This window comes from Anolis sagrei, chromosome 5, assembly GCF_037176765.1.
Source record: "Anolis sagrei isolate rAnoSag1 chromosome 5, rAnoSag1.mat, whole genome shotgun sequence".
In the NCBI taxonomy this organism is placed as follows: Eukaryota; Metazoa; Chordata; class Lepidosauria; order Squamata; family Dactyloidae; genus Anolis; species Anolis sagrei.
Window position 1 is genome coordinate 162,186,775 of NC_090025.1, and position 21,952 is coordinate 162,208,726.

Consider the following 21,952-nt stretch of genomic DNA (forward strand, 5'->3'; position numbering starts at 1 on the left):
ACCACGAATATGCAAAACTGGTATGATTTCAACCATTAAAAGGACAAATTCCTAGGAACTGCACTACTTACTTCAAAGAGGTAACAGGAAAAATAATGTATAACCCTTTCCCACAGCTCATGCTATCCTGTGTAAGGAAGTGATTGTCACTGAAAAGTATGAAACTCAATTAAATACTGCACATTTTTGTTTCTCTGTAGGACTTACAACTAAATAACACACAAAGAAACTGAGTTAAACAGATCAGTGCAGCAAATGTGGGGTAGAAAGTGTTTTCTCTAAGCACTATCCAGAATGCCAAAATCTGTTTCTTGGCAATATAAAGTTCTTAGCTTCCACGCAGTACTTTATGAAAGCAGTGACAGCAATGCACACATTTTTTCCTCAAATGGGCAAACCAAGAGAATGTATGGGATAATATTTTGTCATTAAAACATATTTGAAAACCAAGCAAATCGATCTAAACCAATCTAGATCTTCGGATTATTTTCCATTTCATAAATTAACATTCACACCAATCTTCTGGGAATAACAACAGGCTGTAAAGTCTATATGAAATGTTGAAAATCCTTGCTCACTGATCAGTAGAGGGGAAGAAACAGAGAAAGACGGTACAGTGATAATGAGGCAGTGTTTGATGAAGATCAGTTGTTTCTGTTATCAGAATAATGCTGTCTGCTCAGGATGATACCATTCTTTATTACTTAGATTAGAACAAGGGCAAAGTAAAGATACATCAGGACTGTTTTACATGTAGCTTCCTTTTCATGGAAGTGAATTTATGGAGTCCATGTGTGAAGTACCAGCTACAAAGAAAAAGTTGCCCCTTTTCGTTCTAAAAAGACATGGATGTGGGATGTGCAGAAAGTATACAAGGACTCAGAGCGAAAATTCCACTGAATGAACTAATTTACTCAGTGATCACCTTCACCTTCTGATCCTGAAAGCTCTTCACTTTAGGACTACATACACCTGTTTCCTTGTCCATCTCATGGTGTCTTATAAAGTCCAATATGTTTGTGCACTAGAATCAGGTCATGGACTAACCAGTATCTTCTGGTTTCATCAGATTACTGATTATATCTTTTGCCTCCTGCACTCTGCCTTCTTTGGAGGTAGCACTTAACAACTTCTTTTGAAGCTTTTTTCACTATACACATAAAATACAGAGAATAAATAGTGGTATTCTCTGGCATTCTACAAGAGGTATGAACATGGGGAGGGTAACAAGAACTGCCACATCAGAAGAAATGCTAAATTACCTATTGTTAATAGCTGACAGTGCCTGATTAAATTTGAGACTATGCAGAATACAGACAAATATATCCCGCTATCTTATTTATGCGTTTAAATAACAATGACAACATCTAGGGAAAGAGTAAAATATGATGTATCATACGATTCAGAAGTGTCTTTAGAAATTGAAACTAAATGTTCCTTGTGAATAAAAGATTGAAGTACCTTTGAAAATAATGACTGAATCAGCAGTAACAGAGTCAGCAGCAAAACAGAAGTAAAGCAGCTAGATTAATCTGTGTTAGTATTGACTGCAGAAAATAAAGAAGAAGGAATGGTATCACACCCAGATACGTGATATTCATGAGAAAAAAAGTTTGAAAGAATTTGATGTCAAAGAAACAATTCTACAATAATTATTGCAGGAAATTGTCATGGTTCCCAAAACAGGTGTTGATTGGTGATCTGATAGGTCTAGAATGGAGGAAGGCATAAGTGCTTCTCATGATGAAGCGACAGATAACAACGTCGTATGCTCTTTAAGACTTCAAAAATACTGAACTCACCCAAGAATTAACATGTACGATTTTATAGCAATTAGGTCTACCACAGGTGGTAGAGACAAAATACAATCTGTGATTAGTTGGGCCTTTTTGGTAGTAAGGAACGTCAAGTCACATCTATCTTGTGATCTAAATCCCAGTAGCAATAGTGGGAGGAATATGATTGGGATTTACATGGGAATCATCTAGTGAGTGCAAACGGTAACTCAAATAGTCAGCATGCCATCAATATCTCTCTATCATGCAAGTCAATGAATATTAAGATTTACACTAAACACTGTGGACAGAAAAAGATACATGCACAGGTAAGATTCAAAATATTCTCAGAAAGACTCAAATCTCTGTAGTGATATTCATGAGAAAAAAATTCAAGACTATGGTAGTAGAAAGCAGATGACTCCTAAAGATAGGAGTAGAAGGCATGATCCCATTGTTTACCTTTGACTATGTGGCACTAGAGGTCAAGGGAAACTATAGTGCACAGTAATGACAAAGAAACCCATTTGATAGCCTAAAAATCAGCTGCTGGACATGCTCACACAAAACAATAAGTCAGAATTCTAACCAGAAACCACGTGCCAATGCTTGCAATTCTTTCTCTTCCTTGTGGCTCATTCTGCCAGCAAGAGAATCTGAACTAACCATAAGGTAGAATTCCAGAGGATTTTGGTGTTTGTTTTTTTTTTCACACACTGCATTTTGGTAATTGCAAGCCTTTCATTCCCATTTAGACCATCCTACCAATAGGAGGTGTAGAGCTATAGAGGAATGAAAAACTTAACCTGTTCAAACCTGGAGACTAACTTGTTGTTTTCAGAAGAAACAGATATATGCATTTCTTGGCTGTTCACCGAAGCCTTTCAAGCCTTATAAATTCAATGCAAGCCTTAATTATAGTTTTTAAAACTTTAAAATCTGTTTTATCTCACTGCATTGTTTTATATGTTTGTAGCTTAGAATTAAAAGAGGTTAAAACAGTAAGAGGATATCAGTAAAATTAGTGTATCTCAATAAATTAGGATACTCTTACGACTGAAAAGTCTGTTAGGATTTCCTCAATAGTATCTGATTAACTAGAATTAGATAAGTTGTCTGTTATACACACTGTTCTAGTCCAGTAGATGATACATGCTTGCACATTAAACCATATATTTTTCAAATTAGTAGCCTAAATCCAAAATCACGCCTGTGCTTCCAACCCTTTGGAACAGGCTTTTGAAATAGACAGCAGGTTGCAATAGAGGAAACATTATGTTCTCCAGATTCTACTGACAAAACCAGTTCTGCCAGCAAAATTACCTTGTTGGGTATTACAGTGTCATCACCTAAAGGATAATGGCCTCCAACTTTAACTTTCATTGAGTTTTAAACTCCACAGTTCAGGAAACAAAAACAAAACTCAAACAAAATTTCCAACAAATTGCCTTTTTTGCATTTGTGAAATACGCATTCTTTTTATGAGATAAATGGAAATAATCTGAGATGAGTTGTATGAGCAGGGCAGTTTGTCATGTAAAAGTCTTGTCATCTTGTCACTAGAGCCATATGACTGGAATGTTACAAGGCTACAGTCCCACAGTAAATATTTGATTACGTGCTGCAATTGTGTTATCTAGTCCTAAGTGTACTGCTTGTAAAATTGTTAAATCAAAAACAATAGCGGCATTTACTCAATCTGAAAAAAGCATTTCACAAGATATTTTTCACCATAAACAGAATACAATTTTATTTCATGCCTTTAATTTCTTATTTCTTAAAAACTAAGATTTTCATTCTGATTTATTTTCCCCTATGGATTCAAATTTCAAAAGAGCAGAAACAAATTGTGAATCTGCTTTTCCGTAGTGAGAAAATTTCCGAAATGTCAAGACCAATGCTCTTTCAGAATAGTAACTACCACAAAAATATCCATAGGTTTGTTTCATTCTCCCGTTTACTCTTTCCTCATGAGTATTGCTTCCCCCATTCCTTTGATCAAATTACATTTTACATAGTTGAAAATGAAATGCAGACAGAAAGCAGAGCCAATTTTCCAGGAGATGCTTACGAGGAAAATTTGTCTCACCTTTTCAAAATAAGGCCCACTATCTGGGGTTCCCATGTCTTTGGAATTTGGAGGACGAAAACCAGACCGGCCCTTTCTCATAATGTCATTGAAATCCCCAAGATTCATGCCTCGTTTGTCCACATCAAACTTCTTATCCTGGAGCCCACCTGAAGGAAAATGTGGGATCAGAAATATATGTGTAAATTGCTAGATTTTTTACTCATACAAAACATTTCTCTTGACAATCTCAGAACCTGTGAATCAACTTCTGTTTCCTCCAACCTCTTATCATTTAATAGAAATTTGTTAATATTCTCCAAGGAGATAAAATTTTATTTGTGTTGTATTGGGAAGGGTTTTACTATGCTGTATGCATTCATACAGCACCTTAAAAGCATTTGCTTCATGTACTACAACTAACCAAAACAGCCCTTCTTTACCTGGAGAGTACATCTTTAATCTTGCCATTTTCTCAAGTAAGGTATGAACCTTTTGTCCCACCAAGGAGAAAATTAGTTCTCATAAAAACATTTGTACAAGAATAGCTGTTTGAATCATGCACAAACTAAGCAACCAGATACAGTTGACTGTCCATATCAATGGCTTCTACACCCACGGATTCAACAAACTGTGAAATATTTGGAAAACATTACAAGCAAAACTTTGATTTTACTGCATGCCAAGCAATAAGCTGACGTATACGAATACTCTGCTGTAGCTTCCAGACATTTCACAAATCCTCAGGTTCTCTCCAGCACACATTTAAGTAGTTCACTATTTTATATAAGAGACATCATTTTGGTATGCATTGTATTTACAGTATGATCCCTTTACCTACCAGTATCTGCAGTTTCACCTACCCTAGATCATGGTCCACACTTACTTAAAATTTGTTAAGCAAAAAGGCTGACCTAATTCTGCTATGTATATCATAAACTATGTGAGATTTTGACCATACCTATAGGTAAGTCCATCTTATTGCCTGGAGTGTCCTCAGGTTGATTCTGTAAAGGAAAACACACAGTAATTCCTGAGGAACTAAACTCTATGTTGGGAAAGTTTTGGGGGAAAATGTGCAAGACAAAATTCAGAATTTGAAGAACATTTATTTGTGAGAATAATAACAAAAAAAAAAATGGAGTGCTAAACTTTGAGAAAGTTTCTTTGAATGCTCTTCTTGGTAATTTGCCAAAAATATAGCCAGCAATATATGAACTACAGAAGAAGAGAATGATATCTGGACAGCTGCACTAGATACAAACTTCTGTTCTTATGTTTCCATGGTCAAGGAATTATATTTTGCAAAGAGCAGCCAGAATGTCACCTCATCCTTAAGAAACATCTAGTCTTGAAATGTGCTGCCAAGTAATTCTTCTGCTGGCAATTTAGGACAGAATGTTCCTGTAACTTTGGAAAGGTGAAACTGTCAAACTGAACGTACTGGAGTTGTACTAAAACTACATGCTCATTACTACCAACTCCGGGTGAATATTACAGTCTACTTATAAGCATTATTGCGGCTTTACAGTATCTAATTTTCCCATCTCAGACTTTTGTTCTTCAGTACATCAAGCAATAGATTCTCCAAATAATAAAGTGAAACCATTTTCCATTCCTACACATTCACTGTAGTCCAAGCCTAGCCTATGGTCAGGAACAGTAATTTATATGGGAGGTAAAGCTTCAAACGGGTTCAAACTGCAACTGCATTTTAATGTTAATCTGTACCTCACATATAATCTCCACAGCTACAAGCCACTGCTTTCAGTTCAACTGCAGATATACTGAAGTAATGTATTTCCTTAAAAGGATTTTTACAATAGTCTCAAATCACAAACAGTCCTAACTGCTTAAATTACTTAAACTATTTACAAAAATTGAATTCTCATGTTCGGTTTGGAACATGCATTTCATCTTGTTCAATTCCAGTCTCATTTTTAAGGAAGCATGAATAGAACTGGACAATCTACTAATGGACAATCAGAAGTGTATCTATAACTGGAGGATGCTGCTGTTTGTGTTAATTGAGTATGCTTCTAGGGCAGTGGTTCCTGCCTGTAGTCTGAATCACCAGTGGTCCGCAAGAACTAAAATATGGTCTATGGCCTCACCGTTACTACACTGTTGCAACTAGAGCGACTCGTCTCATGAAACCCTCTTATAGTGCGAGACTTATTAAATACGTTTTCTGTGGGCAAGCAGATGGCGACTACTGGATAGCCTATGTTCTGTATCAGAAACTAGAGCTGATGTGGTCTATGCAAGGCAATTTTCTGAATCAGCACCCCGGTTCAAGTGGTCCCTGGTCAAAAAAAGATTGGGAACCACCGTTCTAGGGTTTACACTTGTTGAGTGTTTAGAAAAGACGAGATGACACAAGCTCTTGCCATAATCAGAAATGTTCATTTGGGGGGGGGGGGGGATGAGCTTTCAGATTACCTACAGTACGGCATAGCATGTGCCAAAAAAACACACCCTGGATTTGAAAAAAATCTATGGATTTATATATGCCACACAATTACAGCACTTTAATAACTTGCTAGCTATGGCACCATCAAATAGAACAGGATCTGTAGTCTGGTAGGATATTTTCAAGCCCTTTGCTGTTGGCTAGGGTACTACTATAAAGGTCTTCTGAAAAATTCAAACACATTCACCAAACTGCAAATCCTAGGATCCCACAGGATTGAGTCCTGACAGTTAAACTACTATGAAACTTCTATAACTGAGTAAGGATGCACCCTATGTTTCACATGAAGCAATAACATATACTCCCATTATTTACTCCTGCCTCAAATTCTCTCATGATCTTCTTGTTGTTTCTCTGTGAATGTTTCAAATGTGGAAGCTTCCTGGAAGGGGGATATTAAATTCATTCTTTGTGAAGAAGCAAATGAATCCAAGTTATATAGTGGTTTGAAAGAGAAGAAAACTTCCACTCGTTCAATTTACAGGGATTTCCCTTTCTGCTCACACCAGAAGCTCAGACAAGAAACTGTTTATAAGCCTGAAAGATACTGGAATAATAAAAGTATTTCTCAAAATCCTTACCAGCAATCCCATATTTGAAATTTGATCAGATAATGTATTCATCCAGGAATCATTACTTCCGCCTTTTAATGAACACTAAAAGCAAAAAGAAAATTAAGAATTTTCTGTTTCATTGTTGTCTGCAAAAACAAATCTTGTAGTAGCTTAAAAACTAACACATTCACTTCATGAGATGAAAAGTACATAGAATCAAATAGCAGTACACTGAAACTTGACTGCAGATGTTTGAATATAAAATAATGTACATAACATGGTGAATAATCTTGCTAGCAAGTTCCACACATCATACATTAATTCATGAATTAGAATTTGTTTCAAATTACTAACAGATGTCTATTTCTTGATGGAATCGAGTGCAGTGGTTCCCAAATGTTTTCCAATCTAAGCACTGATCTGACACAGCCCTCCTCAATTTTGCTTTATGCGCCTGTAAAGTGGACATGTGCAAAGAGCTATTATCTGACAGTAGGTATAACATAGCCATTCACACAAGTAGTGAAAAGTGAATTGTGGCAACCTTCATTTTTCTTGCTCTAGTGAATTACTTCCTGTGTAAAAAATTAATCAAATTCAAAGTGTGTTCAACTCACTTTCTTATTTTTTTGTCTTAATTTACATACTAGTTTTGCAGTCTATATCAAATGTTCTATGCTATAGCTCAGGACTATTAACATAAGGAGGACCATTTAATAATTCTAATGGCAAAATCTTTATATCTGGAAAACTGTGGCATGTGCTGTATCCAATGGTAAACTAGTTGTTATAAATGTTACATTTCAATAGCATAATCAAGGCTTCTACATTGCTAACAACTAAGAGGACAGGTTCAGTGTATTCATTTATCTTGTGAAAGAAAATATCTTGTAGGTATTTTTTCACCTTAATTTGTGGTTTTTTGCCACCTTGTACCCAGCTTGTTGAATTATGGGAGGAACTGCTTCCCTGAGAGCCTGCTGTATTCCAGACTCCTCCTTCTTCTTCCTCTTCCCAGCTGGAATGCCGTGTTGATACTGGCCCATCATTATCCCCCCAGCCATCTTGTGTTGGTTTGGAACCTTTGAAAGGAATTTTAAATGTTTTGGAAAAGTATAACTATCAACAAATATAATTTAATGACACCATGTGACAAGATCAACCAATTGAAAAAAAAGTTCAACACACGCCTTCCACGCGTGTTCAATAATATCCAGCAACCATAAGGCTGATCTAGCCTTCGGCGAAAATGAATTTTGACACCTCTGCTCAAAACAATCTATGGGGTACTCGGCTGCTCATCCTGAGTTATACACAATCCCATCCTATTTATGTTTACTTAGAATTAAACAGTGCTGTATATTCAAAATGAGTAAGTTTCAAGAAATGTATATAGAATTATGTGGTGAACTAAGATATAGAAATGAGAAATAATATGCATCTGTCAAAATGGAATTTTTTAAAAAACCAACAGTATTCTAGAAACTCTCTTTACAAGTGAAATGTATTACTGTTTTTTAATTATGAACAAAAAGCAAAGACACTAGAAGTCTGTTTTGTTAGTTATTATATGCATAGGTAATATGTAAACACTTCATAGCTTACAGTCAAATTAATTGCAATACCAGACAACGCACAGAATGATATAACTTCCTAATTCAAACCACCAAAGGCCAACAGAGATTCAAATGCTCTTTAAAATCTAAAAAAACGTTTTTTGTATCTTTTTCTTGTCAGTTCAGCTCAGCTCAGCTCCTAATCCTTCAAGTAACCAGCTAAATATCTTTTCTACTCACTTACTACCAATTATGTTGTTCTTTCCTCAACTCCTGTACTTTTAAAATTATATCTCCTTTTTGTCAACTCACTTAAAAGCATGCAAATACCGAAGTCGGAGCTTCAAAAACAATCATGATATCTATAATGCCATAATGAATGATCATACAGATTTTCATATATTTTATTAATAGGCTCAAATGCTGTGCTCACTTTAATGAAATTTTGCATAATTCTATAAAATATAGAATCCAAATATAGAATTAACATCCAACTAAAACATAACATCAATTTTGAATGCATGTGATGAAGCAGACTGAATCTATGAAAGTTTATGCAACCGTCTTTCTCTCAGTCTCAAAAGTGCCATAAAACCTCTTTTCTACTAATTAATACACATTTAAAATGGATATGTCTGTCAATTTTAAAGTTCAGCTACCCAATAAGGGCAAAAAGTTATTTTATGCTCAAAATAAAATCTGCAATATTGTCTACTGACAGGACACTAAACTTCAGACGGTAGTTATCAATGTGAAAAGCTTGCAGATAAAAGCAGCAACTTTCAAACATTCCTCAGTATGTTAGAATGACAAGACAGCCTTTAAGACACAATACTCTATATCAGTGTTTCCCAACGTTTTTTCAGTCATGGAACCTTTTAGAAAACTTCCCCCACCCCTCCCTCCCGAACCATAACTTTATCCCTGAATCTTATTCAGCGCTGTGAACTTAGAGTTCATCCTTCTTACATTTACTCCTATTACATTTACTCCAATATTTTGTATAATGTAGTAGGTTTAGAAATAATGAGAAAACATTTTAAATATAGTCACAAACCTTCATTTTGTTACAAGAAAACATTGGATTCACATCCAATGTGATGTTTGACATTGTTTCATTTTTTTACTTAAAATAGTTTTCAAACTGGGGTTTATACATAAATCCAGGCATCATCCACCTTACTCCTAAAATAGTTTTAAGATGAAAAGAGTGATTTGCATCAACAGGTAGACATGAAGGGGAGCAGAGCTTAGATGGCTTTTCCAGTTACAGGAGGGAAATGTCTATCAGTTCTATCCAAAAGTCATTCACTGGCACATATTCAAATTTAGGTTTTAAAGCTGAGATACACTGAATTTCAATAAGATCATCATACTCTGATGCAGACATTTTTAAAAAAGATTTTTCACAGAATCCCTATGATGCTTTTGCAAAACTCTAGGGTTCCACAGAACACAGCTGGGAATTGCTGCTCTATATTATAGTACATCTGCAAATTTAATTCAACTAGAAAGCCTTTCTATTTATTCTGAAAACCAGAGTATCTCCATGGTGGTGATTTGAGTCATGAGTCATCGTGATTGTCCATATAAACATATCTGGGAACGTAAAGGGAATCAGACATCACTCATCCAGTTGGTCAGAGAGTACAAAATGAGGTGCCCACAAGAACACTGTAACAGAAATGGAAACTGGGGGAGGTACTCACTAGATTTTATGGCATTTGATGCACTGGAGGGTCCATTTCCCCAACTGGTAGAAGCCCCTGCATCATCAACTTCACCCCATCCTGTGGTAGTTTCATTTGGTTCACCCCAAGCAGCTGTACCATTATCTGGAGCAGGAGGTGTGCTTTTGTTCCAGACTTCATACAGAAAGAGTGTTGATTATGCACTTTTTATGAATTGGAGTTGCCTTCTAACAGCACAGTATCACTCAAAACCTCCCCCCTTTTCTATGCAACTGACCTCATTATGTCATGTTTCATGCTTCACTATTTGTTCTAGATTTTATGCTATTTCATTCTTGATGGTAGAAAAAATTACTTAATTAACATTGTAATATTGCACTATTAAGACCTGAGTTTGATCCTATACACAATATAGTTTACCTGAGTTAAAATTAGTATACTAAACAGGAAGATGATTTAGATGAGCACTTATTTAAAGAAGATATAGCTGAATGAGAGCAAGATATGGCAATATATAGTATACATTACATTGCAGTTCTAGTTAACAGTTGCCCATTATTCACAGTTGATAGGAAAATGTAAGTCTGGAACAATAAAGGTAGAAAGCAAAAACAGCGAAGCAAGGGCAGACTGGTTGAAATCTAAGTAGCTCTTTCCTCTGCTCCTTTCCAGGTGTAAATGACCCTTTCCAATAATCCTTTGCAAGAGAGAAGGATCCCATTACATTTTGGCACACATGGATGCAATGCAACATAGCATTCTTCAATAAATAAATGTCTACATAACGTTATCAAACTAGACTCTAATGCTTGGGAAATGCCAAACAATTTAATACAAACCCAAATAACCAATCCTTTTATCAGCAGTCAACAGACCATAAAACATACCAATCAGATAATCTGGATTGTGAACAGTTAATTTAAATTAATTGCAGGCCAAAGGCTTCCTACAGATGGGGCTACACATAGTTACTGAAAAATAATAGGATACAGGTACTAACAACAGGAGGTTGTCTAGAAAAACCATTATTACTTATAGTGATGCGTCTTCACAAATGCTAATCTAGAGAATTCAATGTGTATAAGGAGGCACATAATTAGTTAATCAGTTATCACTAAAAGCAATAAACACCTGTTAAACCGGAGAACTAAGCACAATTTCCACAGGATCTTGCAAATCATCTGCAAGGTCCCATGGCTATTAAAAGACTGCATCCAGTCCTGGTATACAATATGATCCAGCTATGGAAAGCATAATCTTATGTCCTGATCTAGTATCCGGTTTACCTACATAATCTATCTCCTGCTTATGGAATTTCCTCAACTGAAATGAGTGAACATCTCCAGCTGTGGAGAGCATAGGGGCATTTTCACCATGCCTTTATACACTTCTTATTCTCATCTTGTTATATATATGTAAGCTCCACACCTCCTAAAGGGCACTTTAGGCCAAAATAAATTTGGATGGGGGACTTGTAGGAGGAATAGTTTCCTGGGGGATATGTGGCCCCCTACACTCATATGCTTTGGGGATACCAGATGTTTGCAAATGCACACACAAACACACACAGTAGTAGAGCCTAACTGTACATAGATACAATTCCTGTGTTATCATCTGGATGACAAATCTGAGGCAATACCACATCAGATCATGAGTCCCCTTTGTGGAGAAAAAAAAAGCAAAGTATAAATAACAACAATAATAATAATATACTATGCTCTTTCTCCTTTAAGATGTGAGACACTTCATGGGAAGACACACTACTCTATTTCAATTATCCAGTTTTTAAACTGATGCATCTCAATAATGAACATTGGTGTGTCTTAACAGTGCATTTAAAAGCTACATATATACTTGGCAATTATCGTATTTTATTCAGATCTACAATAAATAGTTAGTATCATAATAAGGAAGAAATTATGCACAATACCTGAGGTTGCTACTTTGCTTGGTCTTGGAGTAGGGAGGTTCTGTTCTCGTGGAGCTTGTCCGCCTTGTGAGTTCTTATCCCAAAGATTCACATTCTTATAGTTGTAACTGCTGGGGTCTCCCCATGCGGAAGTGCCATCATCAATGTCCATTTTTCGACTGACTGATTGGGGGGATGGTTCTTCCCAGCCACTTGGCTCATCATCTTTTGAGGCATTTGGCTGTGGCCCACTGTTCCAGTTAGGATTGGGTGGTCTCCCATTACCTGGAGGTTGTGGCGGTGGGCCCCAGGAGCCAGGTGTCTCTGACTGCTGGTGGTGTGGCTGCTGCTGATTATTCCAGGAATTGGGTTGTCTACCAGTATCGTTCCATGTTGGAGTTCTTTTATTATTATCCCACCCTCCTTTTGAACAGTTTGCATTTGCACTATTACCCCAAGTCCCAATTTCATTTTGACTGGCTTCCCCCCAATTTGACATTGACTTGCTTGCTGAACTTTCCCAGTTGTTATTTTTTGTTTGATCAACATCCTCTCCCCAGCCATTCTTCCCAGAAGACCAACCCTGATTAGGTGGCCGCCCATTCCAACCTGGATCTTTGTTGGAATTTTCATTCCAAGATGTTGTTACTTTCTCATCAGGTCTTCCTCCTCCCCAATTAGTACTGCTATTCTTATAATCATTCCATCCTCCAGTGTTTTTGGGCTCTTTCCATTCTGCTGGAGTAGAGAGCTCACCCCATCCAGACTTGATTTGATTGCTTTGGCTGGGTGCATCTCCCCAGCCCCCTGAGCTCTTTGTCTGTATGGTAGAACTCTCCCACCCCTCAGTTCCTTTATCCGTCTTCCCTTCTGCCCTTGGCATTTCTTCTATGTCCCAAACAGTATCTTGCTTGATTTGAGTTTGACCCCATCCAGTATTTGAAAGCACTCTGGGGTCCAAATCAGTCCTGCTCAACAAAGTCTGCAAGACTGCTTGGCAATCAGGATGTGTAGGCCTGTATGATCGACGTCCAGAATTGTGACTATCACTACTTCCTGCTTTATGGTTGCTTCCAGTGCTTTGACCTCCAACCTCACTTCCTGTAGAGCTGGAAGATCTTCCCCAACAGGGAGCCTGGGAATTGCCTTGATTTTCAGGAAGGGGGTGGCCCTTTTGATTGTCCCATGCTCCAGTGCTAGAATTTGGTTGGTTTGGACCACTCCATTCTCCAATCTTTAATTCATCCGACCCAGACGGCTGTTTCCATTCTCCCTGAGACACCCCTGATGTCATTTTGTTCCCTTCACTCCATTTGCTTTCACTAGAGTGTTGAGGGCCAATGGTCCAAGACCCATCACCCGTAGACCTATTATTATTATCCCAAGAATCATTTCTTGACCCATTCGATTTTTGAACAGAAGCTCCCTTCCACGAGTCCTCCCTATCCTTTCCATTGTTCCCATGATTTCCAGGATTGCTTTGACCAGAAGCACTGTCCATTCCAGAAGTCCCCCTAACTGTACCCCAAGACCCAACACTCCCAGTCTTTCTCTCTCCAGTGCTTTGTGAAGGGGCATCTGTGCTCCTGGAGGGATTCCCAAAGCCCATTTCAAAGGACATTCCCTTACTCTCCATTGGGTTTGGTGAACTTAAGTTCAAGGAGTTAGTGTTTCCATTTTTTGGTCCATCAGTGTTGTGAATTTGAGCCTGTTCTCTGCCAGAGACAAAGTTAACACCCGCATTTTCCATCTTTGACTGCTGTTCCCTACAAGTCTGACCTGCTGTATTGATCTGTGCATTGGATCCACCATTATCAGATTCTGAATTCCCCTTTCTTGAATTACCCTCTTGGATTAGTGCTGGCCAAGCAGATGGGTTGCTATTTGGGTTAAAGTTAGTGAAGCCAGGACTGGGTCCAACTCTGTCCTGCCCACTCAAGTTCCTCCAGTTTGTTAAACCACTGGTACTCTCTGATGCAGGGTTGGAAGATTGAACAGATTTAGCCTTGGGGTCAGATTTCCAAGCCCCAAGATTACATTCGTTACCAGAGCTTCCAGACTGGCACTGATTTCCTTTTCCTTTGTTGCTAGTGGTGCTTCCTGGCAGAGTGTTCTTCTCTAAACCAGGGTTCGAGGCACTGTTGTTGTCTGTGGTGTATTCGGAAGAAGATTCAGTATCTTTGCTGGCAATACAAGGCCACTCTTCCATGTCAGACCCGTCTACAATCACCTTGTCCCAGACGTGAGTTGGGTTGGCATTGGTGCTGTTGGAGGAGGCTCCAGGACCCCAAGTGGAATTTGCATAATTTGAAGCAGCAGCACCTCCAGTTATTGAATCTAAAACAAAAACATATGCAAAATTATGCAGAAGCATATAGAAGATTCCAAATATCATGCAGTCACACTTCTATATCCATGAATTTCACCCTCTACTACTTAAAATATTCCCAAAAGGGTGGGGGTCCAAAAAAGAAAGCTATTGTATACAGTAGGACTTGGGCATCCATGGATTTTGGTATCCATGGGGGGTCCTGGAACCAAGGGCCTATTGTATATGACTTCTGGTATGCATAGCCTGAACTTCATGTTATTTACAAACAATATTGTGAACAACAAATTGTGACACTGAGATGCTACATAGGCTTTCGGCGAGTGACATACAATTTGACATCCTGTCACGATAGAAATGAAGCATCTGAATTATGATTAAAGATTGGTGCAATGTCTTATTTGTATGTTGGAGTTATCATGCTAATAGGAGTCGTGGTGGTGCAATGAGTTAAACCCTTGTGCCGGCTGAACTGCTGGCCTGAAGGTTGGCGGTTCAAAGCCATGAAATGGAGTGAGCTCCTGTCTGCCAGCTCCAGCTTCCCATGTGGGGACACGAGAGAAGCCTCCCACAGGATGTTAAAACATCCGCATATCCTCTGGGCAACGTCCTTGCAGATGGCCAATTCTCTGACACCAGAAACAACTTGCAGTTTCTCAAGTCACTTCTGACATGAAAAAAATGTTTAATATGTTTAATGGTCTTAAATTATATTTTAGGTCTACTGTTTTAATGATTTTATGTGAGGTTTTACTTGTCTGTAGATTTGAAGCATTGAATGTTTGGCTAGATGTATGATGTACGCCACTCTGAGTCCACTGCGGGGTGAGAACAGCAGGATATAAATGAAGTAAGTAAGTAAGTAAGTAAGTAAATAAATTCCTTTTCTATACCTGTTGGTTGGCAGGCTCTCTCAGAGTTCAGTTGGTTTCCCATGCTTTTTAACATATACATAAACCTCTATGAGGCATTGTGTCAGATTCAATGCTTCCAGTACACAAATGACGCTTAAACTTTCCCTTTCCATTTAATTTTTAAATAGTCACTTTGGTTCAAACCTATTTGAACCATATTACTGCCTATTATCAGTAAAGGACTGGACGACAGGAGAACCAAGAGAAACTAAACTGAGATAAGATAGAGATGCTCCTGTATAGGCAAAAAGCAAATCAGAGAATAAAATTCAAACTATGCCAGCATTTCCCCAAAATTCAGGTCACTACCCTGTGTAAACTCCTAGACTTGGCTCAGTGCACCACCACCCAAGATTTCGATGGTGGTAACTGCATCTGCACAGATAAAAAGATGCCAACTGGACCCTTTCCTGGAGGTGCTTGCTCTGAGCACTGGGCATGCCTTGGTCATACCACATTTTGAGTACTGTAATGCACTCTACCTGGGGCTGTCTTCAAAAGCAGATGTGGCTCCAAGAGGCTGCAGCCAGACTAGAACTGGTTATAGGAGGAACATGTTACAACAATAGAATACTGATCTCTTCCAATTAGATTTCAAAGTGGTGATATAATCAATAAATAGTAATCTACACAGCTTGGGTCCAGACAACCTTTAAGACCACCGTTCTCATATATGAGTTTAGAGATCTATAGGGAAGCATTTCATCTTCAAATGCTTATTTGGTGAATCCAGAAAAAGAAGGTCTTCATGGTGGTTGCTTCCAGATTTTGCAGTGGGTTCTTTTAATACTGGACTGTGTATTCTTGTTTTTAAAAGATATTAAAACTGTTTTCATGCCGTTTGGTTTTGACAGAAGAGGCTCTGTTGATTTATTAAAGTTACAACTGATTGGTTTTAGCTGTATTAATCAATTTTAAATGAATATTGTCTCTGAATATAGAGCAAGTAATTGGAGATGCATCAGAACGTGGGTCTTCTGTTTACATTCTATAAATAGCAGTTCTGAAGCATGAAGAAATTCCCATATTAGAATTACTTGTAACAATTTGCCACTCATGAAGCACAGACCTTCAAACATCAATTAATATGGGGAAGAATGACCAGATTCAGACACTTAGTTTGACTTCTATCACCTATAGTTTTTTCAGTTTTTCCTCCTATTGATTCCAATAGGAACCACAGAAACAAGAAAACAAACCAATGCATTGTGTTGTTGAAGGCTTTCATGGCCGGAATCACTGGGTTGCTGTACGGCCATGTTCCAGAAGCATTCTCTCCTGATGTTTCGCCCACGTCTATGGCATGCATTGGTGGAGGAAGATTGTTTCTAGCAGATCAAAGACCTTGACTGATCTAACCAAAACCACCTTTTAATACCATTATCTGAACCTTGATTGTAGATTTATCTCTCTGGGCCATGTTACACTACAGTTACAGCACTATAAATCCACTTTAACTGCAATGGTTGGATCCTATGGAATGCTATCCATGAATGCAGTAACTCCTGTTGCTGCTCAGGCAAGGGAATGGATCATATGCTCTTTTTGGTTTTTCCTGCCAGATCCCTGGTTCTTCCTCAGGTCAGTGTGATACTTGGAGAAAATATCATTTTAAGACAAGTACCAAAATCCACCCCTGTATAGTCTAAATAATTGCAATGAAAATCATGCACAGTGACTTGTTCTAGTGACCAAGTATCCTCAAGTGAAATATGAGGTTCCTGGTCATATTGGGAACTCTTCAGGTACTTCCATATAAGGCTATTATTATTAATTCAGAGAAGTTTACAGTGGCTCCACAAACATTGTTGTAATCTATTTGGTGCTACCTAATTTCCTAATGCATCTGTCTTTTCCCCCAATCATAAATAAACCAGTAAATATTAAGATGACATGTTCAATAGGAAAATCAATAACTGAAGTAGGCTGGGGCGAGCTGTTATTACAGGACAAGAAGGATGTGATACTAACCCTCTCTTTTGTTTCCATGCATTTCTAGTATCCTACATGTTAGGTACTTCCTCTTTGCAAAAAGCTGAGAATCAAAACTGAGCCATAATATGCTTACTTCTGTGTATACATGAATAAGCTGAAAGACTATAACCTCATATTGGTATACCACAGTGCAGGAGCTGTGGTGGTGCAATGTGTTAAACACTTGTGCCAGCTGAATGGCTGATGTCAAAGTCGGCGGTTTGAATCTACAAGATGAGGTGAGCTCCCTTCTGTCAGCTCCAGCTTCCAATGCAGGGACATGAAAGAAGCCTACCACAGGATGGTAAAACATCTGCGTGTCCCCTGGGCAACGTCTCTGCAGACGGCCAATTCTCTCCCACCAGAAGCGACTTGCAGTTTCTCAAGTCACTTCCGACAAGATAAAAAAAGTAGCATTTTAGTTTTTATTTTTTTTAAAAAAACCACTGTGCATGAAAATGAACAGATAGAAATTGAGCAGGAGCTCCCCGCAAACAAAGGCAACACTGGCAGAGATCAATTTCAAATACTGTTTTCTTGTCTGATTCAGAAGAAATACATAGTTTGAAAAGATAAATCAAAATGAACCCTAATAGTCACTAGAAGGAAGAAACTGAGAATAAAATGCAAGCCAAGATACAGAAGTGATCAAAAACACCAAGGGATGCCTTAAAAGACAGTGGTTACTTGTGTGTAAGCTCACAATATACTTGCTATATGCTGGACTGCACTCTTTTTCTTTTGGCATTTAAATATACATACAAAGAACAAAGTACAAAAATGGTGCCGAAAACATTCATTTCAAAGTGTCAGGAGGATTATTCATCAGCCATAAGGGCTCAGCAAAGTCTGTGATGCTCATCCATTGTACAAATTCAAGTAATGAAAAACAGACATAAACAATAGAATACCCCGAATGCATACAATCTACGAAAACATTGAATTTAGCTGATAACAGAAAATAAATTGGCAGCAATAGTTTTGTCAAACTGAAGTAGCATACAGAGAGGCCTAGAATCCTGCAAGATAAATGATTATCACGCATGTCAAGTTTTAGATGTCATGGACTTCACAGCTACCTTCCCATCTCCAATTACCACCTCTCTCCACCTTTCTGGATTTCAATTCTCAGGACACAGAAATAACCATCACTTTTGACATCTTTGTAAAACTAATAGATGATTCAAAACAATGGTTCAATATTCCTGCTACATTGAATTAAATGTTGAAGTGAACTAAACTTAATAATTAAATATATATTTTGCTGTAAACCTTTTTTTAATTTACAGGGAAGCTTACAGGATACAGGATTAGTTAAAAGTAATTGCTATGAAAGGTCGATAATTATGATGTAGTATCAAAGTCAAAATCCAGGTGAAAATCAAGGAGCAGAGAAGAAAAGCTTTCATACCTGTTGCAGTCCCACTGTCACACGGCAGCAACACTCCTGGTACTGGTTGTGCGTTGTTTGGATTTGCTCCAGGTGCTGAAGAAGAAGACAACCCTACTCCACTCCCAAGGAGCATACAGGATGGCGGAGGGGGCTGCCCACGTTTCAGTAACACTTTGTGGTCCTGCTGGCAACGGAATCGCGGCGGCACCTCCCGAGGCATGTAGCGGGCGGCGCTTGGCGGTTGACCGTTCGGCACTGCCACCCTTTTGGCATTGTTGCCACCATTAACAGGTGGCGATGGAGAGCTGCCAATCGGGCTGGCGGTCACTGGTTGGCTTAAACTTGGTTTCGTCGCTTCGGGCACTACAATAAAAAAAACCCAAATGTTTACATTTTAAATTGCTTTAAGTGTCAAAGAGAGTCTCTTTTACAAGCTTATGTTTAAAAGAATTCCACCCTTTAAATATATTAGATGAATGAAGGAGAAGGCAACTGTTGTTCCAAAGGTAATCACAAATTTATTGAAGGGAAATTTCCATGTGAATGAAAGAACTTCTATTTCTAGGAACAACAACAAAAATGAAACCACTGTTAGTTAGCTGCCACAACCAAACAATGAGAATCCACATGAAGATCATTAAATGTGCTTGCCCTTCTGGAAGTTTCGTAACTAAAACAAAAATTGTTTTGAAAGATAACAAATGAAGATCAGCTGTGGCCAACAGCCCAAAGGGAGCTTTCATAAGCTGTGAAAGTAATCATGACAAAAACATGTAAAGGCTTTACAAGCAATAGAATAGTGGAAATAAATGTTGCAACTATTTTAGAAAACATCAGACCAATAGATCTGTAAATAGTGAACCCTTATGCAGAGCTAGTCTAGAAGATATGGTTACTCAATAAACTATAAAACAACAAAAAAGGCAAACCAGAATATTCGAGGTGCAACAGGGGAATTTTTGTCAATCAATACTCCCGAGTCATTTAAAAAAGTTTTAGAAGCAAGACCATTTGAAAACATAGGACCCTTTGGTAGAGATTTTCTTTTCAACTTTTAATACAGTCAACTGTTGCCATAAAATGGCTAAATTCTTCACATTGTCATGAACTATGTCTCTAACTCTAGATGATAAACCTTACCAGATCCTTCAGAGAAAAGACCTGCTTGATGTGTCAACCAAAAATGACCCCCAACACAGCCATGGCAACACTGCTAACCATGGCTGTAGAGACTACCATAATGCCATAATATACGATCTGTCTTCACTTTTATTTTTGTCAACAGAGGGAGTGGGAGAAAAATGTAGAAGAGGTGATCTCCCATCGATACAAAAAAAAGCATTCCTAGGTACCAGAACAGGAAATAAAACATTTCCATGTGCAAAAAAGTTACATGATTAAATAACTTCTCAAATGCTAGGGATTCTTGAATACCGGTATCTATGTTGTGGAAGATCTTTTCAATCTTATTTCCACTTTTTTCTCAGCTGACAGTGATGGTCCAAAACAAAACAAAGATGGAGAATATTTTGTAGTATGACCATAAAAATGAAGATGTTGAGGGGACATATGCTGCCTTTGGTACTTAATAGCGGGAGTCCTGAGCAGATTGTTGGTGCAAACACTTCCTATCTGCTTCAGTCCTGACAGAGTGCAATCAAACTCAGAAAATCACTTTGACGAGGAGAGGTATCCTGTATGTCTCTCCTAAAGGGAGAAAACACAGAGGCAGTAACTGACTTTGTATTTCTAGGTGCAAAGATTACTGCAGGTGCAGACTGCAGCCAGGAAATTAGAAGATATTTACTTCTTGGGAGGAGAGCAATGACCAATCTCGATAAAATAGTAAAGAGCAGAGAGATCACACTGGCAACTAAGATCTGCATAGTTAAAGCAATGGTATTCCCTGTAGTAACCTATGGGTGTGAGAGCTGGACCATAAGGAAGGCTGAGCGAAGGAAGATAGATGCTTTTAAACTGTGGTGTTGAAGGAAAATTGGACCGCGAGAAGATCCAACCAATCCATACTCCAGGAAAGAGAGACTGACTGCTCATTGAAGGGAAGGGTATTAGAGGCAAAGATGAAGTACTTTAGCAACATAATGAGAAGACAGGAAAGCTTAGAGAAGACCATGCTGCTGGGGAAAATGGAAGGAAAAAGAAAAAGGGGCCGACCAAGGACAAGATGGATGAATGCTATCCTTGAAGTGACTGGTTTGACTCTGAAGGAACTGGGGGTGGTGACGGCTGACAGGGAGCTCTCGTGTGGGCTGGTCCATGAGGTCACGAAGAGTCGGAAGCGACTGAATGAATAAACAACAACAAAGAGGAACCAACACAAAGGACCTCTAGAGCAAAGCTTAATCTGTGGGTCCTGACCCCAAATGGGGTCTTCTTAGCTGAGTTTAGGGTCGCAACAAATTTGGCAATAGTAAATCTGGTGTCCATTTTAGTTGTTTACATGAATTTGTAAGTAATAATATGAACCCTTTACATTGGATTCTGCAGGACATGTTTCAATTGTACTTCATAAAAAGGAAAATCAGCCTGTTTAGCAAGTCTTGCAAATTCTAATTTATTATCAGTAAATGTACCTATCTATATGGGATCATCTAAAAGTTTGAGTGGAAAAAGTTTAAGAAGTCCTGATCTAGAGAACCTAACAATTTGTACTATTTCCTGTTAATTCAGAAGTGCTAAATCTAGAAAAAGCTGGTCAAGTTATTCTGCCTGCCTTCTCATCCGAACTAAGAATATGCAGATTTATTAACACCAAAAGACTGGCATTAATGAATGCTAATGCCAATGGAAACCAATACTGAATGTATAAAAGACATAAAGGAACATTGTAGATATTAAAGCTCTCTTCTTCAATTGATCTTTAGATTTTTCTCAGGGCATTTGAAATAGCCTGCTGAAAATCAATCCTTTTTTGGACTGAAGGAAATACTCTCTCAGATTGCATGGAAGTTCATGCCACCTTGAAGCTGATAGTGAAATGTACTGGGCACTGGAGCCAGCCCACAATAATGGGTGCAAAACCCTTCAATAGGCACCAGTCAACAACTGGCACAAATGAAAGTACCAGTACAAATACTGGAAACAAAACCGCCTGGTAAAAATTTACTTCCATTTCTTCTTCAGTATGAATAAACATGCTATAATCAAAGCTGGGTTTTTAGCAACCAAGTCAGCTGAGCTGAGAGCGTCTTCCCAAGCAGTCAACCTTGGGCTGAGTTGCTTGTTCTTAAAGCTTTTGTTTTGAAAAAAACAAACAAACAAAAAACGGCAAATACAAGCAGCAGACTTTATGATT

The 21,952-nt window shown here is 38.2% G+C and overlaps 1 protein-coding gene across 8 annotated transcripts in view; it reads right to left on the reverse strand.

Annotated features, from left to right (window-relative positions):
• TNRC6B (trinucleotide repeat containing adaptor 6B) overlaps positions 1 to 21,952 on the reverse strand; it is a 112,313-nt gene that overhangs the window by 28,246 nt on the left and 62,115 nt on the right. For 6 of the 8 annotated variants that reach the window (XM_060777093.2, XM_067469185.1, XM_067469187.1 and 3 more), the window contains 7 exons: positions 18,655 to 18,999; positions 12,048 to 14,363; positions 10,136 to 10,291; positions 7,777 to 7,952; positions 6,898 to 6,972; positions 4,805 to 4,850; positions 3,865 to 4,013 (listed from right to left, as the gene is read on the reverse strand). In XM_060777093.2, the coding sequence (XP_060633076.2) occupies positions 3,865 to 4,013; positions 4,805 to 4,850; positions 6,898 to 6,972; positions 7,777 to 7,952; positions 10,136 to 10,291; positions 12,048 to 14,363; positions 18,655 to 18,999 (3,263 nt within the window). The remainder of the gene's footprint in view (positions 1 to 3,864; positions 4,014 to 4,804; positions 4,851 to 6,897; positions 6,973 to 7,776; positions 7,953 to 10,135; positions 10,292 to 12,047; positions 14,364 to 18,654; positions 19,000 to 21,952) is intronic. The other 2 variants (XM_067469188.1, XM_067469186.1) reach the window with 1 other exon arrangement.